The sequence below is a fragment of the Pectinophora gossypiella genome, chromosome 14 (assembly GCF_024362695.1).
Source record: "Pectinophora gossypiella chromosome 14, ilPecGoss1.1, whole genome shotgun sequence".
Taxonomy (NCBI): domain Eukaryota; kingdom Metazoa; phylum Arthropoda; class Insecta; order Lepidoptera; family Gelechiidae; genus Pectinophora; species Pectinophora gossypiella.
Genome location: NC_065417.1, coordinates 15,523,027 through 15,543,359, shown reverse-complemented (window position 1 = coordinate 15,543,359; position 20,333 = coordinate 15,523,027). Strand labels below are relative to the sequence as shown.

Genomic DNA, 20,333 nt, shown 5'->3' with positions numbered 1-20,333 from the left:
TGACCGATTCATCGCGCCCTTGACGGCGCGACGCAACAACGCGGCCCAGTATGGCACGCGCGCCTCGCAGAACATCTCGCTCGCACTGCACCAGTAAGGTAGACGGTGCAGGTCGCGCCACGCATTATTGTAGGATACTCGCATGTCATTGTAGGTTTTCTTTGTGTATCGACACCACAACTCCGCTGTGTACAGGTTTATGCAAAAGGTCGTAAATAATGTTCGTTTTTCATAGTCGCTGCACCGTTGGAAACGCCGCGCCAGCATAGATCCCTTAACGTTGATGACCCTTCTTTGTCGTTCCATGTCTGGTTCGTCGCGGAGGTCAGAGCCTTTCAAATAATAATAACCAAGACCAAAGGCTTCAGGATAGGTGTTGTATTTTAATCTTTAACTGTCTGAAAACTCAATTGTGTACCAATATTTTATGTTTATTTTATTTTTTTAAAGAACGTCTAGGGCCCTGTGCCGAGGTTTTTCTGGCAGCTTCTTTTCCCCGGCTATACAGGTTGTGAGAAGCTGTAGTTTTAGGCGGATGAGACGTTCGTTATGTAAAAATTGACGATTCAAAGTGTAACTATGTTACCTACTGAATAAAGATATTTTTGAATTTGAATTTTGAATCTACTTACTATTTAATATTCTTCTTCTAATCCTTTTCTCCCTTGTTGGGATGTAGGGTTTAAATAACAGTATTCCACTCGCGATCTTTTGCAGCCTCTGTAGCTTGCTCCCATGACATGCCGAAAGACTTGTATTATTTTTATAACTTGGGAATATTAAACATCAACATACTCAATAGAGAAATAACATTTATTAACAGAAACTAAATAACTGTACACATATACATAGTAGAAAATGCTGGCTAACTACGTAAATAACATCACAAATCATTTAAAAACTAAGACTGTCTCACTCGCTTGCTACTAAGCCTTGCTTATCACTCTTAGATGGGACTGAAACTTGAAAATATTGCCAAATAGAAAGAATTATTTCATATCCCGTTGTGTACTTTGAACTCTTATTAGTACATTTTTTGTTTCACTTTCCTTCATAGTGATACACTCTATTAAAAATATTGGTAAGTATGCTATGAATGTTGAATGAGTAAAAGTCCATTTGGTACAAATATTATGCAAACTATTACACCATTTGGTCCAAATCGTAATTTAAATATAACTACTATCAATAAAGATTTGTGTCGCTCCTTTCTATTTAGCTATATCTTCTTCCAGCCCCTGGTTAATCACAGGAACCATCCTTCCAACCTTCTTTCCACCTTTCATTCACTTTGCTACAGTCAAACACGGGTTTTCCAAGTTTAATGTTCACGGTGTTGTGGCGTTCACACAGCCAGTTTGCTAATTCTGCTTGTGTCTTCGTCTTTGGTGGATTCTTTTTTATGCTGTGGTAGAAAAGTTTTGAGTAAATTACTTGTTAAACGGTAAGAATGGGGAGGAATTAGTGTTATGTTAAAGAGGCTTATATATTATATCATAAACTTTATAAAGCACACACAGGAAATACAAAACAAAAGAGAAATAGAAAGAGTACAATAGCCGGCCTTATTGCTAAGTAGCAAACTCTTCCAGGCAACTTAAGTCTTAATTTTTTTTATTTAGTTAAAAAATGAATAGAATTCAAGATAGTTTTAGCATATTTTTCATGTGAATTACTGACTTTACATTATGCTTTTATTTAACATTGTGGCTATACATTCATATTATAAGTTCTGGCATTAACTTACTCTTCTTGAAAGTCCAATGCACAAGGTTCACACGGGTAGAACTGAGCAAATATTTGGAAGAATTTACTCATGTCTTCAGCCTGTGACTTGGTGGGTTTGTCGGGGTAGTATCCTGCCATTGAGTGTAGGAAGCCCCATGTGGACTTGCCTAGGTCTTCCTTGTCTAGAGGACAGTCCTTTGGTGTGTTCTGAAACACATCAACCTGAGGTAAAGATCAACGATATAAAAAGATGTTATAAATCTTGTGATTTAAAAATAAACTAAGTGTATCGTCCATCAGCACACTGTTGCAAAACAATTTCTATTGTTTCATGGTTTAATATGTAGAAATCCAGCAATTTCACAAAATACTTTGATTTACTCTAGTCATTGTATAACTTTTTCATTGAATAAATAGAACGGAATTTAGGAATGTCCTGGATATTACGAGAATATTCCATGTAGGTTAGGTAAACCGCCTATAATAACATAACCTCACCGTTTTGCTCGGCGGGGCCAGGGTCGATTTGCTCTGCTTATTGGCCCACGTCTTGAAGTCTGAGCACGCTCTACACGGCTTGTCCTCCTCCTCAGATCGAGACATTTTCCATTAACTACTCCAAAACCCTCACGTCCCCATGTAAATGTAACCAACTATGGTGTAACACCACAGCGCCAGTGTCTGATATCAAACTAGCGTTACTTCCGATACATTTATCTACTGTGCATCAAGGCAAATCAATGAAAACCGTGGAAATCGTAGGGCATTTCGTAATATTTTCAAAAATTTCGCCGCTTCATTCGTGTGCAAGAAAACTGTCAATTTCAGGTGCGGTGACGTTTATGGGGTTGCCAATTAATAAAAATAAATTCCCTGAAAATTATACCATCAGATTCTGGTAGACCTATACCTAAACATAAAAAGTTTAAATTTAAAAAGATTGGATCCACGTTATAAGCTTGACTGGCGTGCGCGCCCAATGTGCGCCGCACCACTTTCACAGCGAGGTCGCTCGGCGATATTTCAAGCTAGGATGTCACGTGTCGTAGTCCTAGTAAAGCTAGTATATAAATAGATCTCGTAGCTTACATTTATATGAATGATGTAATATAATGTAATGGGGAGAGTTGGGGCCCTCAACATCTCATTTTAATGAAACCTCAAATGTAATTCCTTCACTGATTTTATTATAAAAATTATAAAGTAAAAATTCAGTTCATTTTAACAACATAGTCCAAGTCTGATATCTTGAAGATAACACTATCAGTTCACAACTAACGATGCGATATAAAGTACATTCTGATTTGTAGCCTATTTCACAGAACGTGTAAAAACAATAAAAAAATGCGGAAAGATTTTATAATGAAAGGCACAGATGTCTTTATTATCTAAGGACTGGCAGATTCACACAAAATCAACCATAAATATACCAGTTCTGGCAGTTTATTTCGAGTTTAAAGTCTCACACCGCCCCATATGGGTTCGGATCACATCATTGTTTGGTTTGCTCTCATAAGAATTCCATTTCCCTCTCGATGCCGACGAACTTCAGTTGTTCAGTTGGTCCGTATCTGCGAAAATAAAGGATAACATTGTAAATACGTAATTCTTATTCTTTTTGTTTGGTTTAGCTACACACTAACATTACCAACCCACCGATTTCAATGTATGTCCGTAAAATATTATGATGATCAATTTGACAGCTGTTAGAACGAAATAATTAGGTATACAATAATGTTATATATTTTCCTTGTACGATTTCCATCTCAAGTGTGTTAAGCCCTGGGTTACACTCGGGCCTCAAAAAGAGGCTTATTTCTTTTACAGAACTTAATCTAACACAGGGTGTTAGTGACATCGTAACGAATACTGTGGAGGATGATTCAGATCACAATTCTAAGTTGATATCATCATATGTCGGGAAATTCATGAACATTTTAGTTTTTCTTTTATACTTTTGCGACGGAAAATTCCACTTGATAATCAACTCAGAATCATGGTCTGAAACATCTCTCAAAGTTTTCATTACGATGTCACTAAGACCCTGTATAAAATGGTTTTGGAGACCCCTCTTATATAAAATATAACTATGTTAGGAGTTTCCGCTCTTCCAAGTACATAAGTAAGATAGATATCAAGTACCTAAACTTGAGCGGTCACTTTATTCCCCCTTAGAACAAAGTCAAATATGTATCAAAAATATTAAAACTGTAAGTAAATCTTTTACTAACAGTTCAAAATTTCCTTGGAAAGAAAATATAAAAACATTGGTAATTTACTTATTATGAAATGGCAATACAGGGCGGGATGACGTCAGCTGGGCTGACCTTCAAATGTTAGCTGTCACTTTTGAGCATACCTAGCTTTATTATACCATGAATGTACTAAAGCTTTCTTACCTGTAGTCGAAGAACAGCTCCTCCCCCGGTTGGATGGCGCGCTTGGCGAAGATGCCGATGCGGTGGTCGCCGTTCACCATCATCACCTTGGCGTAGCAGTTCGGGTTGATCGAGTGGTTCGCGAACCTAATCTTGTTGCCCTTACGCGTCGCGTCTACTACGAAATCTGAAGAGGAAATAACAGTTTTCAATGTCGCAACACGTCCCAAGTTTATGTTTCATAAGTTTTATCAGAAAAATATTGAACACAAGTATTACGAATAAAAAATAAATGTCATTATAAAGTATAGGGCTTTCAATTCTAAATACTAACATTCCAAATTCTAAATTTAAAATAACATTGTTGTTAAACAGAAATTCGGAAGTGTTTCGATTATTTTGTAGAGAAGTATATTTATTTATTTATTTTTATTTTATATCTCACCATTATTGAGATTGAAGAGGAACGAGCACATGTACTTGTCGTACACCTTCCCGCGCCTGTCGGCCTCATCCTGCGAAATGATTTCCCCGCAGTACTCGGAGATGAACTCGTTCTTGTGGGCCGCCTCTTTCAGGAATATGCCCCAGCCGGCCACGTCGCTCGGCGCGAGCAGCAGGTGCTTGTGCAGCCCCCTGTGGGATCAGTAACGTTTAGTACGATATCATTAGTTACATTAGAAAGGAATATTACTACGTATAGAACGGCAACTCTCCGCTCCCCACAAGCGGCTGAGTTAGGTTTACCTCGGTCTTACTTAAGTCTTCAATAGTATGGGTGTTAAACGTCACACACACAGATGCGTGTGTACCATAATTTCTCTGTCTAACTGACGAATTTAAAGACTCGTAATTCAAATATTAATTATGCAAAAAATGCATATTGCTACACCTACGCGGAAAGCGCGTCATTCCATTTTTGAAAAGGCGGCAGAAAGTATAAATAAGCGGTAAGAAAAAAAATATGAAAATATTTTCTCCCCGCATTCTAAATTTAAATTTTACAACTACATGTCAAATGACAAATAGGTTCACGACAAAATATTACTAGTTGTAGGGGGAGTGAGTTGTACGTGTTTAAAAAAAGTAAAATAATAATAATAGAACAATAAATTTAAAAAAATACGAATTTCTTTCCGCATTCTAAATTTAAATACGACTTTTCAATATGAAAATGGTCCGACTCGTTGGTAATCGGGCACTTTCTTTCCTCGGTGAACGATGTGCTACTTCTTTATTGGAAAGCTTCTTAGTGAACGTGGAAGACTATGGCGGAGATCCAAAGGACTATTCCTCGTCTGGACAGGCCTATAAGTTTTATTACAATACACGATTTTTTTAAGACGTTAAGGTACAGGGTGGTGTAATATATGGTGAGATGCAAGGATCCTATCATCGTCGTGCGTTACTTGCCCCTTGTACGCTAGGCCCGAGCAATCTCATTAAGTTGCTGCTGTTTGTATGACGAACGAACTGAGGAGACTGGTACCGAAACAAACCGTATTGTGGTTTAGCGGTATCAATGGTTTAGTTTACCTAACTATGCAATACTTATTAGATAAATAAAATAAAAAAAAATTACAGCAATTTGACATGCCAAAAATATAAATAAAGCTAAACTCAATGGGAAGCGTAAGAGAGCGTTAGTTGGATGTAACGGCGCTACCTCTGCACGGAGACATTCTTGCAGCACTGCGTGTTGCGCGCGTCGCGGAGGTCGCGGACGTCGCGGGCGTCGCGCGCGTCGGGCGCGTCGGCGCCGCACGCCGTGCACAGGTCGGGGTCGCACTCGCGCACGCCCAGGTAGCACGGGCACTGCTTGGTGTTGCACGACGCCTTGCAGCGGCAGCCCGGGAACCGGTTCTGGCCTGCGGATAGAACGGTGCCACTTATAACCTGTCTTTATCCGTGCCTGAGGTACCGGTAACGCGACCCACTAGCGAGTCTACGGGTCATTTTATTTTATCTTATCGTGACGACATTGGTCTTGGTTAATATCCTCGCAATATAGCGTATGCTCTCATATCATTAGTTGCAAAACTGTCGAAGTTTTATAATTTTTTTTTCATTTAATACCTTAGGGATGAATTTACAAAAAATCCTAACTAAAATCAAAACTTAGCGGTTTCGACTATGTGTAAACCAATCAGTCAGACATTCGGATTTTTTCATCATAAATATCTCCCTAGCATTATCCCGTTTTTCACAGGGTCCGCTTACTTAAGATTTGACAGGTCCGGTTTTTTGCAAAAGCGACTACCTGTTTAACCTTCCAACCCACAAAGAGAAAACCAGCACAATGCAGGTTAAGTCACATACCTCCGCAGATGCATTTCTCAGGAATGTGAGTTTCCTCAAGATATTTTCCTACACCGCTAAGCACATGATAATCATTTACGATCCAACCATGACTTTGAAAACAAATTCGACAATCATTGGTTTAGGTCTGTGCTGGAAACTCAAATTCTATAATAAAATAATAATAATCGCTACTCACAGTCCGTCTCTAGCCATAAAGGCAGCCAATCAGCTCGCGACACTTCAGGACCCCAATACCGACCCCGCCGGCGTGGTTGACGATTTCCCTCAATCAGCGCTTATCGCTATCGGACCCCTAGGGTCGATTAATTCTTTCAAATATTTTTCCTCTCAGACGACGCCCTGAGCCGAGGTTCGCGCCCAACTGGGAACCCTCAGGCCTGTTGTCTTAAACGTTGTACCGGGTGAGAGCCTTCAGCGCTCCCCATTTGTCCGGCCAAGTAGTTAATATCTACAATAAGTCACGCCGAAAAAAAAAAGCTACTCACAGTCACTGCTGCACTGGCAGAATTTCTCGCAGAAGTTCTGCGACTGCAGACAGGGGCACATGTTGTCGCACGGCTGGTTGGTGTGGTCGCACGGCGTGTAGTTGTACCTGCGGGCCGCACGAACAGACGACTTTAATCTCCCTGGATATCACTTTAGTCTAAATGGCCGTAAGCCGTTAACGAGTAAGGGAGAGAGGGCGACCTGTGTCTCGCTCACACTTACGCGTTAGGCGGCACACGGTAAGAATGAAATTTTTGTACGGAATGTCCAAGGTGTAGGCAGCGTGAAGATCTCCGATTCGATAATTATACCAGCGGGCTTAGCACCGTAAGCACGTGACTCTTACTCGCCACGACAGTGATCATCTGTCTCTTTCTAAGCAGTACTGTGTGTGAGTGACGGGTGATGTATGTCGAGGCGAGAAAGAGTTGCGCGCTTACGGTGCTAAACCCGCAGATGTAGTACAACCAAAGTAGTTATTTGGTTGCAGTTAATTTTATAAGATTTAATTTTAGACTATGGCATCTCCGTGATGCGTGTAACGTTTATATAAACATCGTCAACAGGACCAGTGCGGAAGTTGCTTTATAATCTGTAACTGAATGTTTCTATGAGTATATGCCTGTTATTAATGATTATTTAATTGAATCCATGTGTCTCTTCCCCACCTCCCACTTCCCTAAAATGGGGGGTGGAAGTTTTTATGGAGCATCTCGCAATTTTCAAGTTAGAATGCTAAAAATTGGTATGCGGACTATTTGTGACTTGCAAAAAAATCATGCATCATTTTTTTTTGGAAATCTGGCCCAGCCCCTTCAAAGAGGGGTGAAGTTACACACTACACACATACACACTTCCTCTCTTCCCTTCAACGTTGCTGTGCCCCACAGGGTCCATGTTTTAGTTCCTATGCCTATGTAACACCCCATTGTACTACATGGAATGCAATAAATATTTGAAGTTGAATTTGAATTTGAAGTTTTATATGGGACTTTTCCCAGTTTCAAGGCAAAGCTAAAAATCGGTACATAAGGAAAGGGGAACCGTGTTACCCCGAATATAACGAGCGAAGCCGCGGGAAAAAGCTAGTTTAATAATAAAATAGAGGGTGTCATACACGTGGTGCGAGTTGTTGTCCTTCTTGAGCTGTATCTTGCGGCAGTGGACGGACCAGAGGCGATGCTTCTTCTTCTTCTTCCGCGGCGGGGTCAGCTCTGTTTCCACGCCGCACTCCTCCTGTCCGGTGTGGATCCAGTATGTGTAAACCTGGGGGAAGTAACTAAGTTACATATCGTCGCCTTATAGTGAAAACTACCAACCAATGGTCTGGGACCAAACCAAACGCCTAGTACAGTTTTGAAATAAGACTACTCAGGGCGCCATCCCACTCGCGTCATATAGAGTACTGCGGGGCGGAAGGCAAGAGGGGAAACCACTGCCCTATGTTTCCCTAAAAAAGTAGCATGGAATTTTCTACATGGACAAGAGCGTGGCTTTTTCGCTGAAAAGGAAAGGGACTGGTAACCGACTGACATAAAAATTATGGAACATACGTCAATTTTAGTCAGAAATTTAAAAATCCCTCCCAAAATTTTATATTGGCCAATAACCCGACAGAATTCAGTTGACAGCACACGTCAAACGGGTTGATTAATATTAACGCCTATTTTATTCGCCCGGGTTATTCATTCATTCATTTTAAAATTACTCCACCGACAAGAGCGCAGCTCTTAAATAGAGAGAGAGAGAGAACTTAAAATAAAATTAGGGGTATCAGCATTCGGGGCCAATGTTGAGTTATGTGTTACCTGTTGGCAAGTCTTGGAGAGCATGAGTTGCGCGATGGCGCAGTAGTTGGAGGGGAACACCTTGTGCAGAGCTCTAAACAGGGACTGGTCCGAGCCCGTCCACTCCGAGTCTATGTCGCCCAGCGTCAGCCCTGACAGACACCACACTACGTTATATACATGGTCTATGATCGATTATATAGAACCTTTTACACATACCCCAGCTCAGCAATACTGAGGCGAAGGACGTAATATACGATCCTGACGACCCTTTTACTCTAGCCATAGAGGCGGCTAATCAGCTTGCAACAACAAACACTTCAGGACCCAGCCGGCGTGGTCGACGATTTCCCACATTCATTCTTTCGACCCACTAGGAAGTCTCAGAAGACGCTCTGAGCCAAGGTTCGCGCCCAACTGGGCATCCTAAGGCATGTTGTCTTAAATTTTCTACCTGGTGAGAGTCCTCCATTTGTCCGACCAAGTAGTTAATGTCATTTGCGGCAAATTTACAATAAGTCATAATAAAGAAAGCAATACTGGGAAGCAATACGTCGTCTTAGGGTTGAACTACATCTTCACACTTTCTTATGCTTACAGACTGTATGCTTACGCGCACGCTATGACTTCGTCGATTCAGCCGCGTGGTTCTCTCTCGCTCTAGGAAATGACGGTTCTGTTCTGAGTAACAGAAAAGGATATATTAAGTAATACCAAATATTACCTAAAGCATTATAAGTGTGCTCTGTGGGCGTGTCGGCGGCGTCCTTGCGATGGCAGCCATTGCTGCTCCAGTTGCTGTTGCTCGAGTTGCTGTTGCTGCCTGCAATGTTGAAGGAGGTGTTTTACAATAACCGGATAGAGGGACCACTACTCACGCCTCTATCCAAGTGTCCAAAAACCAAACCAAAAGTCATTGTATATTGAACTCCTAAATGGGTGCAGTGGTTTCTAGTCTATCACACAATCTCTTCTCAACCTCATCTACTTTGCTGTTGGTCGTGAGCTTATGTTAAGTTTATGTGAAAGAATGTGGTATGACAGGATCTTTCCGGGGTCTCTGCCAACCCTCATGAGAAATAGGCGTGAATTGTGACCTTTCTGGAAGCGGTTGCTGTCGTTGCTGTCCTCGGAGGAGGCGTCGTTGGGCGAGTCCATGGCGTGTGTCTTGTTCTTGTCCTCCTCGCCGGCCGCTGCCTCTCGCGCCAGCTTCTCGCGCATGCCTTCCTGGAGTACAACACACACAACTTCACATCTGACGGCGGAAGAGTGACAGTTGAGTACGGAAATGTGGCTGGCGATTGCAGTGAAGCACTGAACTAGATCGCGTCTGCGGGAATGGAGTTGTCTCTTATACAGAGTAGTCTTTTTTTGTACTCTTTATTTTTTTAATTTATCGTGCGTTTCACCGATCGGTGTGGGTTGAAAATCAGTGTTGCCCTCTCGGTAAATTTTTATGTTTACTCCGATCCAAGTGCCTATTGTTTAGCCGGTCGCCGGCGACCGCCTGCTATTACTCACACAAATAGCAAATATGTAGGTAATTACTACGCTACGCACTATTCGTACTGCTAAGCACCTCCATATTACGTGCGAACTGTTGTTTTTTGTGAATGCCCTCTTCTTTCAAAGTGGCTGCCAAAAATACCATTTTTCTTTTGCCTTATTTACGAAATAAGTTTGTTTAAATTACTCAAGGTGTTGTTATCGTTTCACTGAGTGTCAAGAAGCCTATTACAACTGTTTATATTTTGTTTACATTAAGTTAGTTTATAAGTTCTCATGAAGTGAAATGTAAATTTCTTTTGAGAATAAAGATTTCTTTAACCTGAATTTTCACTGAACCTTGGCCTTTTTTGGTGAGCTGCACCCATATACCTTTATGTTTTCCAACTAAATATTAATGTGTGTATATTTTAATGTTGTAAATGTATATGTGTGTCGTAGGTTTTACCTAAATAAACTTTTTTATTATTATTATTATAGTTTCCAACTAATCAAATCAGTAACGTTTTACTTTTGAACAGACATATTATGCATCTTTTATCTTTGTTTTTGAGTATAAATGATGACCCTTGTTATTACACCCAGGCACAACACATATTCCACCACTATTATTCTGATCAAAATAAAGCCATCCCAAAAACCATCTGTCAGGTTTCTAGTCATACTGTTTGACAGTTTCTTTGTTTATTGAAATGTGACGTCACTAGGCAAAATGTCACGTGACCAACCGTTTTCGCGCGAAATTTGAAATTAATGAAGAAAATTAAAGTTTATTTTTCTATTTTATAAAACTTTTTCGAGAAAATAAAATATTTTAAGAGGCATAAAATAAGAGTTTGTATTTTTTTTAATACTTAACCGAAAACTGTCAAGTAGCCTATTATGTCCAAGCAATGAGAAAATAGGTAATTATCACATTAAATCTGTACGGTCACGAGCATTAATATGTATACACTTTGGTACCATGTCACATTAACTTTTTTGACAAATTGAACTGTAAGTCTCACAAAATGTCAAATATGTTAGTGCGACAGAGTCCTAAAGTGGGTACATTATATTGCTCATGACTGTACAACGCAATCTATATTGTTTTTTGGGAAGGAAGTGCCTCATCGGGAATGTAGTGGTGAGGTTATGTTGTTGTTACATACATACATACATAAACTCACGCCCGTTATCCCTAATGGGGTGGGCAGAGCCACAAGTAATCAAAGACAACTTGCAGCCACTGTTGATACGATGTCGTAAGCTGGATATGATGAACCTTATGGTGATAAGGGATCAGCCTATCGCTCATAACATTAGTCCATCATGTTAGAGGACACAATCCCTCTGTCGGTTTTTACGACATGCCCGGGAAGCCAAGCAGCTGAACGTGTTCTATGTTTTTTATTTGCTCCCAGAACAGCATAGAAGTGTTGTTAATCTTACCAAAAGCATGTAGCAGTTGTTACCACAGGGCTCGGAGAAGGCCTTCAGGTCGGGCCCCTTGCGCTTGGTGAGGTTGGGCCGTGGGTGGCACGCTTGAAGCCCTGGTGAGCGTTGCAGGGATTAGTTCAGAAATTATACACGTATTGGTGTATATGAAAGGTGTTAGAGTGGGTTTGCAGCATAGCAGAGAAGAGAGTGAGAGAGAAGACGTGCAACGATAGAAGACGGTCTCTTCAATAGTCCAGTCCCCAACCAATCTAATCAATTACTTTTACTAAACGTCAAATTATTATATCATCATCATCATCAGCCCATAAACGTCCCCACTGCTGGGGCACGGGCCTTCCCTATGGATGGATAGGGAGATGCCGTGCTTCGGAAGGCACGTTAAGCCGTTGGTCCCGGCTGCATTAGCAGTCGTTAATAACCACCAATCCGCACTGGGCCCGCGTGGTGGTTTAAGGCCCGATCTCCCTATCCAAAATTATTATATACACCGGTATAAAAAACGAAATTATTATGAACACCGGTGGTCAATCTTATTACTGACGCAAAAATATCCTAGTATCTTTGGTTTTTTGTTTGAGAGCCGTGGTAGCCCAGTTGGTAGAACGCTTGCCTCACTTTGAGGTCGCAGGTTCGAATCCAGCACAGACCTAAATCAATGATTGTCGAACTTGTTTTCGAATTCATGTTTGGATCATAAATGATTATCACGTGCTCAGCGGTGAAGGAAAACATCGTGAAGAAACCCACATTCCCGAGAAATGCATTTTTAGAGGTATGTGACCTAACCTGTATTGGGCTGGTTGTCCCTTCGCGGGTTGGAAGGTCTGACAGGCAGTCGCTTCTGTAAAAAACCGGACCTGTCAAATCTTCAGGTTAGATAAGCTGACCCTGTGAGAAACGGGATAATGCTAGGAGATGATGATGATCTTTGGTTTTTTGTAAATATCCAGTTAGTACTTGCGTAAATTTGGCTACATACATGAGTTCTTACTTTTGTAAATAGACTTAGGATTTGAAAATTTAGATTTGAGATGATATCACCTTCTGGTGTTCGGAGAACTTCGTACAAAAAAGATACACGTTAAAACAAACCGTTTTTAAAGTTCAAACCCCCCACACACACGAAAGAAACACACATAAGAACAATTCCACCGTCTGTCTGTCTGTCACTACTTAATTGGTCAATTCCTACACATCTCCTCTCCTCTCCGCTTTGGTAGAAACCCACACTTAATTTGGACCAGAAATATAAAAACTCTTCGTCTTATTGCAGGTAAAATAACATTTTATGAACAGACTTTTTTAAAAGAACCGTTTCTCAGTTTAAATATTCCGGTGTGCCGGCATTTACGAACAGGATAGTTGACAGGTATAAAAAAAAATATTTGCAAAATAGACATAAATTAATGATGACAGCCAAATGTGAAAACAGAATCGAAATTTGTTAAAAAATTACATAGTTACAGCCATCCGAAGTCCGATAGTTAAAAAGAAACGTAAGAAATCATGACGTCACATGCTCCTAGTGCCATAAAAGACATGTAAAAACGGAGAATTCCCTCATCAACTGTTAATATCACCGGGGTTAGGCATGATATTGAAAAGCCAATTTCAGATTAATCTTCAGCATGACGTGAGTGGATTGATGAGAAGAAAAAAGTAGGACAAATTAGGGCTGTCACCCGGTACAATATTTTAGACAACAGTACTGAGGGTGCCCAGCAACAGTCAACTATCCTATTGTTGCCAAAGAAATGATAATGTCTAACGTATATATTAATTGTTTAGAAATCAATTTCATCGGGAAACTGTGATGTCCTATCTTCTGCAATATAAATACGATACAGCGCCCTCTCAAAAACTTTAGTTTTTATATTTGTGGCCAAGCTACAAAATGATAATGTGAAATTATGTTGCGTTCTGCGTATGAATGTGTGTGTAATGTAGACGCAAATACATTATATACTTCGTAAACAAGACCATGCAAAGATTTGACAAAAGAAAACCCTAGCCTAGAGCATAAGGTTGTTGTTGCTATGGTATGCTCAAACGAGCCAAGTGAGAGGTCGGTTGATCTGAGTGTGTACTTGTCTATCGACTGATCGGGTAACACTGGATAGCGTTATTAATGGCGTCGCGTATGCTTTTAACCCAATGGCTATCGTGGTAGAAAGGGACAAACAGTGTCAGTCTTCTCTCGTTTGCTACATTTTTGTGCCACCGTCTTGATTACGAAGTATAGGTATAATGTCTTCGTGTAGATGTAGCGAGGAGCAACACGGGCCTCTCCGGCGGACCGGAGGGGAGTACCTTACCTATAGCGTTAGTTGAAAACTTAATATACAGGGTGGCCCAGAAGTTCACGTTCAAAATGAAAAATTAGATAGAGGAGCTCATTAGCTACCAGAAATACCCCCATGTATGTTCAGCAATTATTTACGGTTTAGTAGATATGATCCATTTTATACCTTTTTCTAGATTTTCTACCTTACTTCAGAAATAATCATTTTGTCGCTATCTCTTTCTTAATAATTACATTATTTTACTTTACAACTATGCCTAAGGCTATGTACCGCTCAATCAAAGATAAAAAAAGTTATCAGAAGTCAAAGTGAGAATTCGACCAAAATTGTTACAGTTGTTAAAACTTCGCCGAAGAATAATAAACACATGAGATTGTCATGGACCCTGAAAGTATTTCTAAAAACTGCTCCATTTAATAGGCTTCTAGAAACATCCTAAAAAAGTACCCTTAATATGGGCAAAAAACTAAGTAATTAGACCTCAAATATTGCAAGACAGACAAACTGTGGTGAGCTAGATATCAGCTTAGTTAACGAATATATCTCTTTTATACGCAATTTCACCCAAGACTACAAACTATGTTTTAGCGGTCCAAGTAAACAAACACTTTGGCCGAGGGGAACGCCTGCGTGTGACTATTTCTTTCCCGTGTTGCTCTAAGAGATGTATGTATGAGTAAAGGCACATATAGCAGGTATTATATTTAACAGACAAAGCAATGTCTACACTATAGCATCTGAGTGAAAGCTACCAATTGGGAACTTCTAACATAAACTGGCAACATTACATATCATTCCGGTCTGTGATTGGACAGTTATGATAGGACAGTGTTGTCAGATTAAATAGAAAATTGTAACTTATAGTTTTATGAAAACAGGGTTATGATGTAGATGTAAAGAGATCTTAAATAGTAGCGACATTTTATAAAAATGGCAATGATTATGCAATGTGTGTTAAGTAATTATTAAAAAGTTTACAGAACATAATCGCAAAGAAATCTATCAATATTATTAGGTACCTCGACATATCCGTAAACGATTTAATAATTACAAGTGTAGGTAGCTATTAATTATATGGATAAAGTAATACATTAAAACATGATAAATAAAAATATAACATTATGGTGTACACAGCGCAAGATAATATATGGTCATAAAATAAGTAGAATATGTTGGAATTAGGCAGAACAATCGATTATCAATCCCATCCAATAAACACATAAAATATTAATTTAAGGCTAAAACTTTAATATAAACATGTTTAATATTCAATATTATAACTTACTTTTTCATATAAAATATATTCAAAATTCATTTAATCAATGTTTGCAAATACCAGAAATAAAATTGTTGAAGGTCAATATTGCAATAATTATTGATTGTAGGTTATTTCGCAAGGTGTTACCACAAACGAGAACACTCTTTTATAAAAGTTTTATTTCATTGCCTATAGTTCCCCCATATAAGATGATGTATAAATGAAAGAGGTAAGGCAGAGGATGACGAGCTATATGATATGATAAAATATGATAATGATATGTGATACGTGGTCTTACCTGCACCCTGACTTCCTGTCAGCCGAACATAATAAGACCCCATCATAATATTAATACTAATTAATAATTACATTTAAATATTAAATACTAATCTAAAAACGATACATTACATAAACTATTTAAATATTATTATTTATTATTGATAAACAATACTAATCGAAAAATTCCAATGATAAAATATTTGAACCAAAATAGTTAGCCTGACATAATTTCTCTTTCAAGTTTTTACATAAATGGAATAAGTAAAACCAAATTACCTCTCAATGTCTTAAAATGTTTAAGAATGTTAGGTATTCATTAGCATAATAAAGGCTGGTCGCACTTCGGGCGCGGATTCGTACGAATTTGACTCGTGCGTACAAGTCGCGCGCGACTCGAGAAATGAGCCAATAGAATTTGTTTATTTCTCGCATGGGTGGCCAATAAAATTAGTGCAATAATCGCATCCCACACTTTATGTGGATCCAGTGTTACGGCTTAGCCTATAAAAACCAACTGGAGTGGGGAGTGGAGTGTTCCTGTGTTCGTGCGTGTACACACTAGATGAATTCGTACGTAAACACGTCCAAAATGTGATCGGCCTAATACTGCTACACGATTTCAGAGACCCTAAGATAGGATAATAAAACTTACCGCCGTAATAACACCGCAACTAACTTGGGCCCATAAAATCGTGTAATACAGCCTTAAGCCCTGTCTCACACACAGCAAAAAGAACTTGTTATTAAAAACCACCTAATCTGTTAGTGTAACAGAAAACTGGGGGAGGTGTGGGTACTTAGTTCATTTTGCGATGGATGTACCTCTGTCTACCCTGTTGGGATATGGTCGTAAACGTGATGTTTGTTACAATTTTTTTAACGGATTGCTTGACCGTCATTGCCCATGCATTCTCATACAGACTTTGCACACACCGGTTCATCAGTATTATCAGTAAGTAGTTTGTAATCGTAACTACTAATTACTAATATTTTTGGTAATTTTTGAGTAGCTCCGTGTGAGACGGGGCCTTGACACACCCTTCTCAAACTGTCAATGTTAATTAGCTATTGATACTCACGATGTAGAAAGCAGTCGTATTTGAAGCAGCGGCGGCAGAAGAGCGTGTGGAAGGAGTGCATGGTCTGCTCCCGCGACACGGACTCCGCCAGCGGGCCGTCGATGTTGGGCGTGCACTCGGGGGGCAGCGCGTTGGGGTCGCTGCGGGACGTTAGCTCGATGTACCTGGGGGGAGTGTAGACTGTAGTCATTTATATCATTTAGTCATTTTTTATAGTCTAATAGACAAAGGCATAGAAGAAATCGCTAGTCGCTTCGCCACCTCTATTATCATCTCCCCAGCGTTATCCCGTTTTCACAGGCCGCGCGCTTACTTAACCTGAGCATTTGACCGTTCCGGTTCTTTACTGAAGCAACTGCCTGTCTGACCTCGAAACCCTCGAACGTGAGAATGTGGGTTACCTCACGATGTTTTCCTCCTTCACCATCTATCCGTCTAAATTACTTATAAAAATATAAGTTTAAAAACTGAAACCAGACTACGGAAAATTCGCGCTATAAAAAGTACGAAACAAGAAATATTTATCTGAAATTCTTCCGTATAGTGATAGCCGTGGTTGTAGACCACGGTAAGCAAACTCTTAGGACAGATTGACAAATATACAATAGTCCATAGGGCATAATTATTATCTATAGCACCACTTACAGCTACTGAACAAATATTTTTTAAATACAGAATATCAACGTCAGAGAAGCCAGACTGAGCACAGGCCTCCCCTCAATCGGTTGAAAACCGGTTGGTTTTCGTCATCATATGGTATATATTTCCGTGAGAGAACTTACTTTTCCCGCAGCTCCTGGGCAGTGCCCTTGTCCGGGAACTGTGAGCTTATAGCCTGGAAGATGATGAAGATGGGGAACTGCTTCTCATGGATCAACTTCTTCTCACCCTCCTTGCTGTCTTCCTTATCCTTTTCTTTGTCTTTCTGCTCTTTGTCTTTTGATGCTTCTTTCTGCAAATATGTATCAGTATTAGTGTTTCCCTCAAAGCAAATAATCGCTGAACAGTCGCGCTTTTTCAGTGAATTGCGGCACCTGTGTACAAGTGTATTCTGTTTTTTTAGTAATTATTAAGTAGAGTAGTTAAATAGTTGGACAGAAAGGGTGTGGCTAGTGAGGAATTTTAGGAGGAATGCTACACCAACAAGAGTGCGGCTGACGGCTTTTAAACAACTTCACACGAAACGAAAGCATCTATGAGGCTGGCATGATCACTCAGGGTGTTCAAAGCTTCGATAAAACTTAGAATAAAAAAATTACTTCGACTTCAACCTAAAGCGGTATCTGTGTAGATACCATTCGCTGCGTCTATTTGTCGAAGGGCATGGTTGCTGCGTCATGGGGTGAGTGGTATAAGCTATATCAGATAACCGAATTGGACGTGAACAAAGTCGCGTGAAGAAAGCTAGCCTCTATAATAAGTGTTACTTACATCTCTATCATCCTTGGAGTGCCGTGCTTCCCGCTCGCGTCTTTCCTCTGCCACTTCATCCTTAGTCTGGAAGGACATCAGCGCATGCACAAGGTCAACGAACAGCTGGTCATCTATGAACCCGCCTTCTTTGTCACCTGTCGAGTAGAGATTAGTATCTTAGGATGGCAGTATAGCTGTATAAATACTAATACAGGGTGTTAGTGACATCGTAACGAAAACTTTGAGGGATGATTCAGGCCATGATTCTGAGTTGATATCAAGTGGAATTTTCCGTCGCAAAAGTATGGAACGGAAAATAATTTAAAAAAGGTCTAAAATTTTCATGACTTCTCCGACAGGAAATTCCACTTGATATCGTCTCAGAATCATGGTCTGAATCATCCCCTTCAGTATTTGTTACAGTGTCACTAACACCCATACCTACTTGTATGGCTACAGTATGTACTTGTATGGGGTGTAAGTGACATCGTAACGAACACTGAGAGGGATGATTCAGCTAATTATTCTGAGTTAATATCAAGTGGAATTTTCCATCGCAAAAGTATAGAATTGAAAATAATTAAAAAAACTAAAAAAATAACATGAATTTTGCGACGGAAAATTCCACTTGATATTAACTCAGAATCATGGTCTGAATCATCCCTCTGAGTATTCGTTACGATGTCACTAACATGTATATACTGTGTATTCTGATATTGGTGTTTATTTCGGCGGATTTCGAATTTACATATTGCGTTTATAGTTTGAGGACATGGTTTTTGTAAAGTATGAATGAGAGCAAAAATATTGGGACAAACAGAACATTGTTTCTTTAGATTTTTTTACAAAATACTTACATTTTATGATTTTTACTTCCAGTCCAAGACAGATAATTATTTGATAAAAAAAAGTTGTGTTTACATTTTCAATTAATTAATTAATAGTTATATACATAAGCATTAAGTGTGAGACTTGAAGCATGAGTCAGTGTTGACTGAATGTGAATATGATCTGTGGAGTGGTGGTGTAACCAAAAGGTTTGTTATTAATCTTAATCTTGATGCTGGGATATGTGCACCACACACCAATGTGAGTAATGTATGTATGTGTGTTCTGTGGACTTAGCCAAGGTGTACTTTAAGTTTTAATGGACAGAAATTCCTTGTCTTCTGCAGCTGACCATAATCTATTTAAGAGGAAGAATGATAGTTTATTATGCTTTTATCAAAATGTCATAAAAAGTCACATTGGCAATATCCACAAACAAAAAGTAAGATATGATGATAAGCCGATGTACCATGCACTTTCCCGTCGTAGTTCTTTATGAGTTCCTCGATGAATGTACCGTCCTGGTCGAGAACCTCGTCCCCCATGTACGGAATGTTATGGAGCACTGTCTCGTCTTCTACCATGAAGTTCTTCTGTGTCGGGGCCCATGTGTACATAGTCGGGATCGGATTCACTGAGTTGATGATGCGTATTGGAACTTGCTGTGTTGTTACAACGCCTGAAGCTGAATAAAGATTGGATTTAAATATATAGGCTTGAATTCTTATAAGATACTCTGTTTGCGTTTTAGGGCGAATAAAATCATTATAAAAGTCCCTTAGAAATGTGTTGACAAATGCAGGAAAAACAGTAATAAATCAAGTGAAATTCTATTGAGCTTGCCTTTTGTATTATAATTAATTCTCTTTTTATATCATGTGGGTTGTGAAGTTGATTACGAACCCCATCAACCCTGGTGTCAGGGTTCCTATTAAGCCGCCAAAGGCCCCTGACATGTAACAACTACTAACAACTAAAACAATAAGAATCAACACTATGCAACTATCATAATTAAGATGTATTACCGTCAGTGTAGGACACTTCAGCACGCTTCATCAAGCTCTCGTGGCTACAGCTGGTCGCCGGGGGCGGCCAGAAGGGCTTTCGCCCGCCCTCCGCCGCGTCATGCTCCCGGGACTCTATCGCCTCCGACATGATCCGCAAATTGCGAGCCCATGCCACCTTCACCTCGTCCGCGCGCTTGAAGCGCTACAACACATAAAATTCACATCAATTCCACGTCCTTTGCACTATTATTATCGGCGAAAATCCAGCAGTTTTCAAGCATTACCTTCATTTGCCGAAGCCTCATATATTCCGACTTCACGCGCTTTTTCCATTCCGCAGACACCTTTGACTTGCTCATAGGGAATCAATTTAGCAAAACTCAATCAAGTGTATTATTTTTATTACGATTGTCTAACAAAATAGGAACAAAGGACGACGAAAGTAATATCTGCCGCGCGCCGGTCAAGTCAACCAACAACCGGTCATTGACACAACCACAACTAAACTAGATAGAATAA

At 39.8% G+C, this 20,333-nt stretch overlaps 2 protein-coding genes across 3 annotated transcripts; both read right to left on the bottom strand.

The window, feature by feature from the left end:
* Positions 1-792: 792 nt before the first annotated feature.
* Positions 793-2,571, bottom strand: LOC126372818 (FAD-linked sulfhydryl oxidase ALR). The gene is made up of 3 exons (XM_050018723.1): positions 2,227-2,571; positions 1,748-1,935; positions 793-1,405 (listed from the first exon to the last, which is right to left on the bottom strand). Exons 1-3 carry the CDS (start codon positions 2,329-2,331, stop codon positions 1,243-1,245), a joined length of 456 nt encoding a protein of 151 aa, XP_049874680.1. The 5' UTR covers positions 2,332-2,571; the 3' UTR covers positions 793-1,242.
* Positions 2,572-2,895: 324 nt separating this feature from the next.
* Positions 2,896-20,307, bottom strand: LOC126372734 (histone-lysine N-methyltransferase E(z)). Of its 2 annotated transcripts, none has more exons than XM_050018598.1 (16): positions 20,099-20,307; positions 19,833-20,016; positions 19,277-19,492; positions 17,998-18,134; positions 17,349-17,518; positions 16,567-16,730; positions 11,639-11,739; positions 9,799-9,928; positions 9,426-9,524; positions 8,723-8,853; positions 8,032-8,180; positions 6,914-7,020; positions 5,773-5,974; positions 4,552-4,742; positions 4,128-4,293; positions 2,896-3,299 (listed from the first exon to the last, which is right to left on the bottom strand). In XM_050018598.1, the coding sequence occupies exons 1-16, from the start codon at positions 20,171-20,173 to the stop codon at positions 3,239-3,241; spliced, it is 2,283 nt and encodes a 760-aa protein (XP_049874555.1). In that variant the 5' UTR covers positions 20,174-20,307; the 3' UTR covers positions 2,896-3,238. The 2 variants fall into 2 exon arrangements, with proteins under 2 accessions (XP_049874555.1, XP_049874556.1); XM_050018599.1 differs by having other exon boundaries at positions 11,639-11,730.
* Between the last annotated feature and the right edge of the window lie 26 nt (positions 20,308-20,333).

Bases quoted from the DNA above. Each gene is read 5' to 3' on its own strand.
- LOC126372818 (XM_050018723.1), bottom strand. From the start codon at position 2,331: ATGTCTCGATCTGAGGAGGAGGACAAGCCGTGTAGAGCGTGCTCAGAC. The intron at 1,936-2,226 runs GTGAGGTTATGT...GATGTGTTTCAG, and splicing joins TGGCCCCGCCGAGCAAAACG to AACACACCAAAGGACTGTCC. The intron at 1,406-1,747 runs GTAAGTTAATGC...TTTCTACCACAG, and splicing joins GCATTGGACTTTCAAGAAGA to CATAAAAAAGAATCCACCAA.
- LOC126372734 (XM_050018598.1), bottom strand. From the start codon at position 20,173: ATGAGCAAGTCAAAGGTGTCTGCGGAATGGAAAAAGCGCGTGAAGTCG. The intron at 11,740-16,566 runs GTGAGTATCAAT...AACGCTCACCAG, and splicing joins ATACGACTGCTTTCTACATC to GGCTTCAAGCGTGCCACCCA. The intron at 4,743-5,772 runs GTAGCGCCGTTA...CTGATCCCACAG, and splicing joins AAGAATGTCTCCGTGCAGAG to GGGGCTGCACAAGCACCTGC.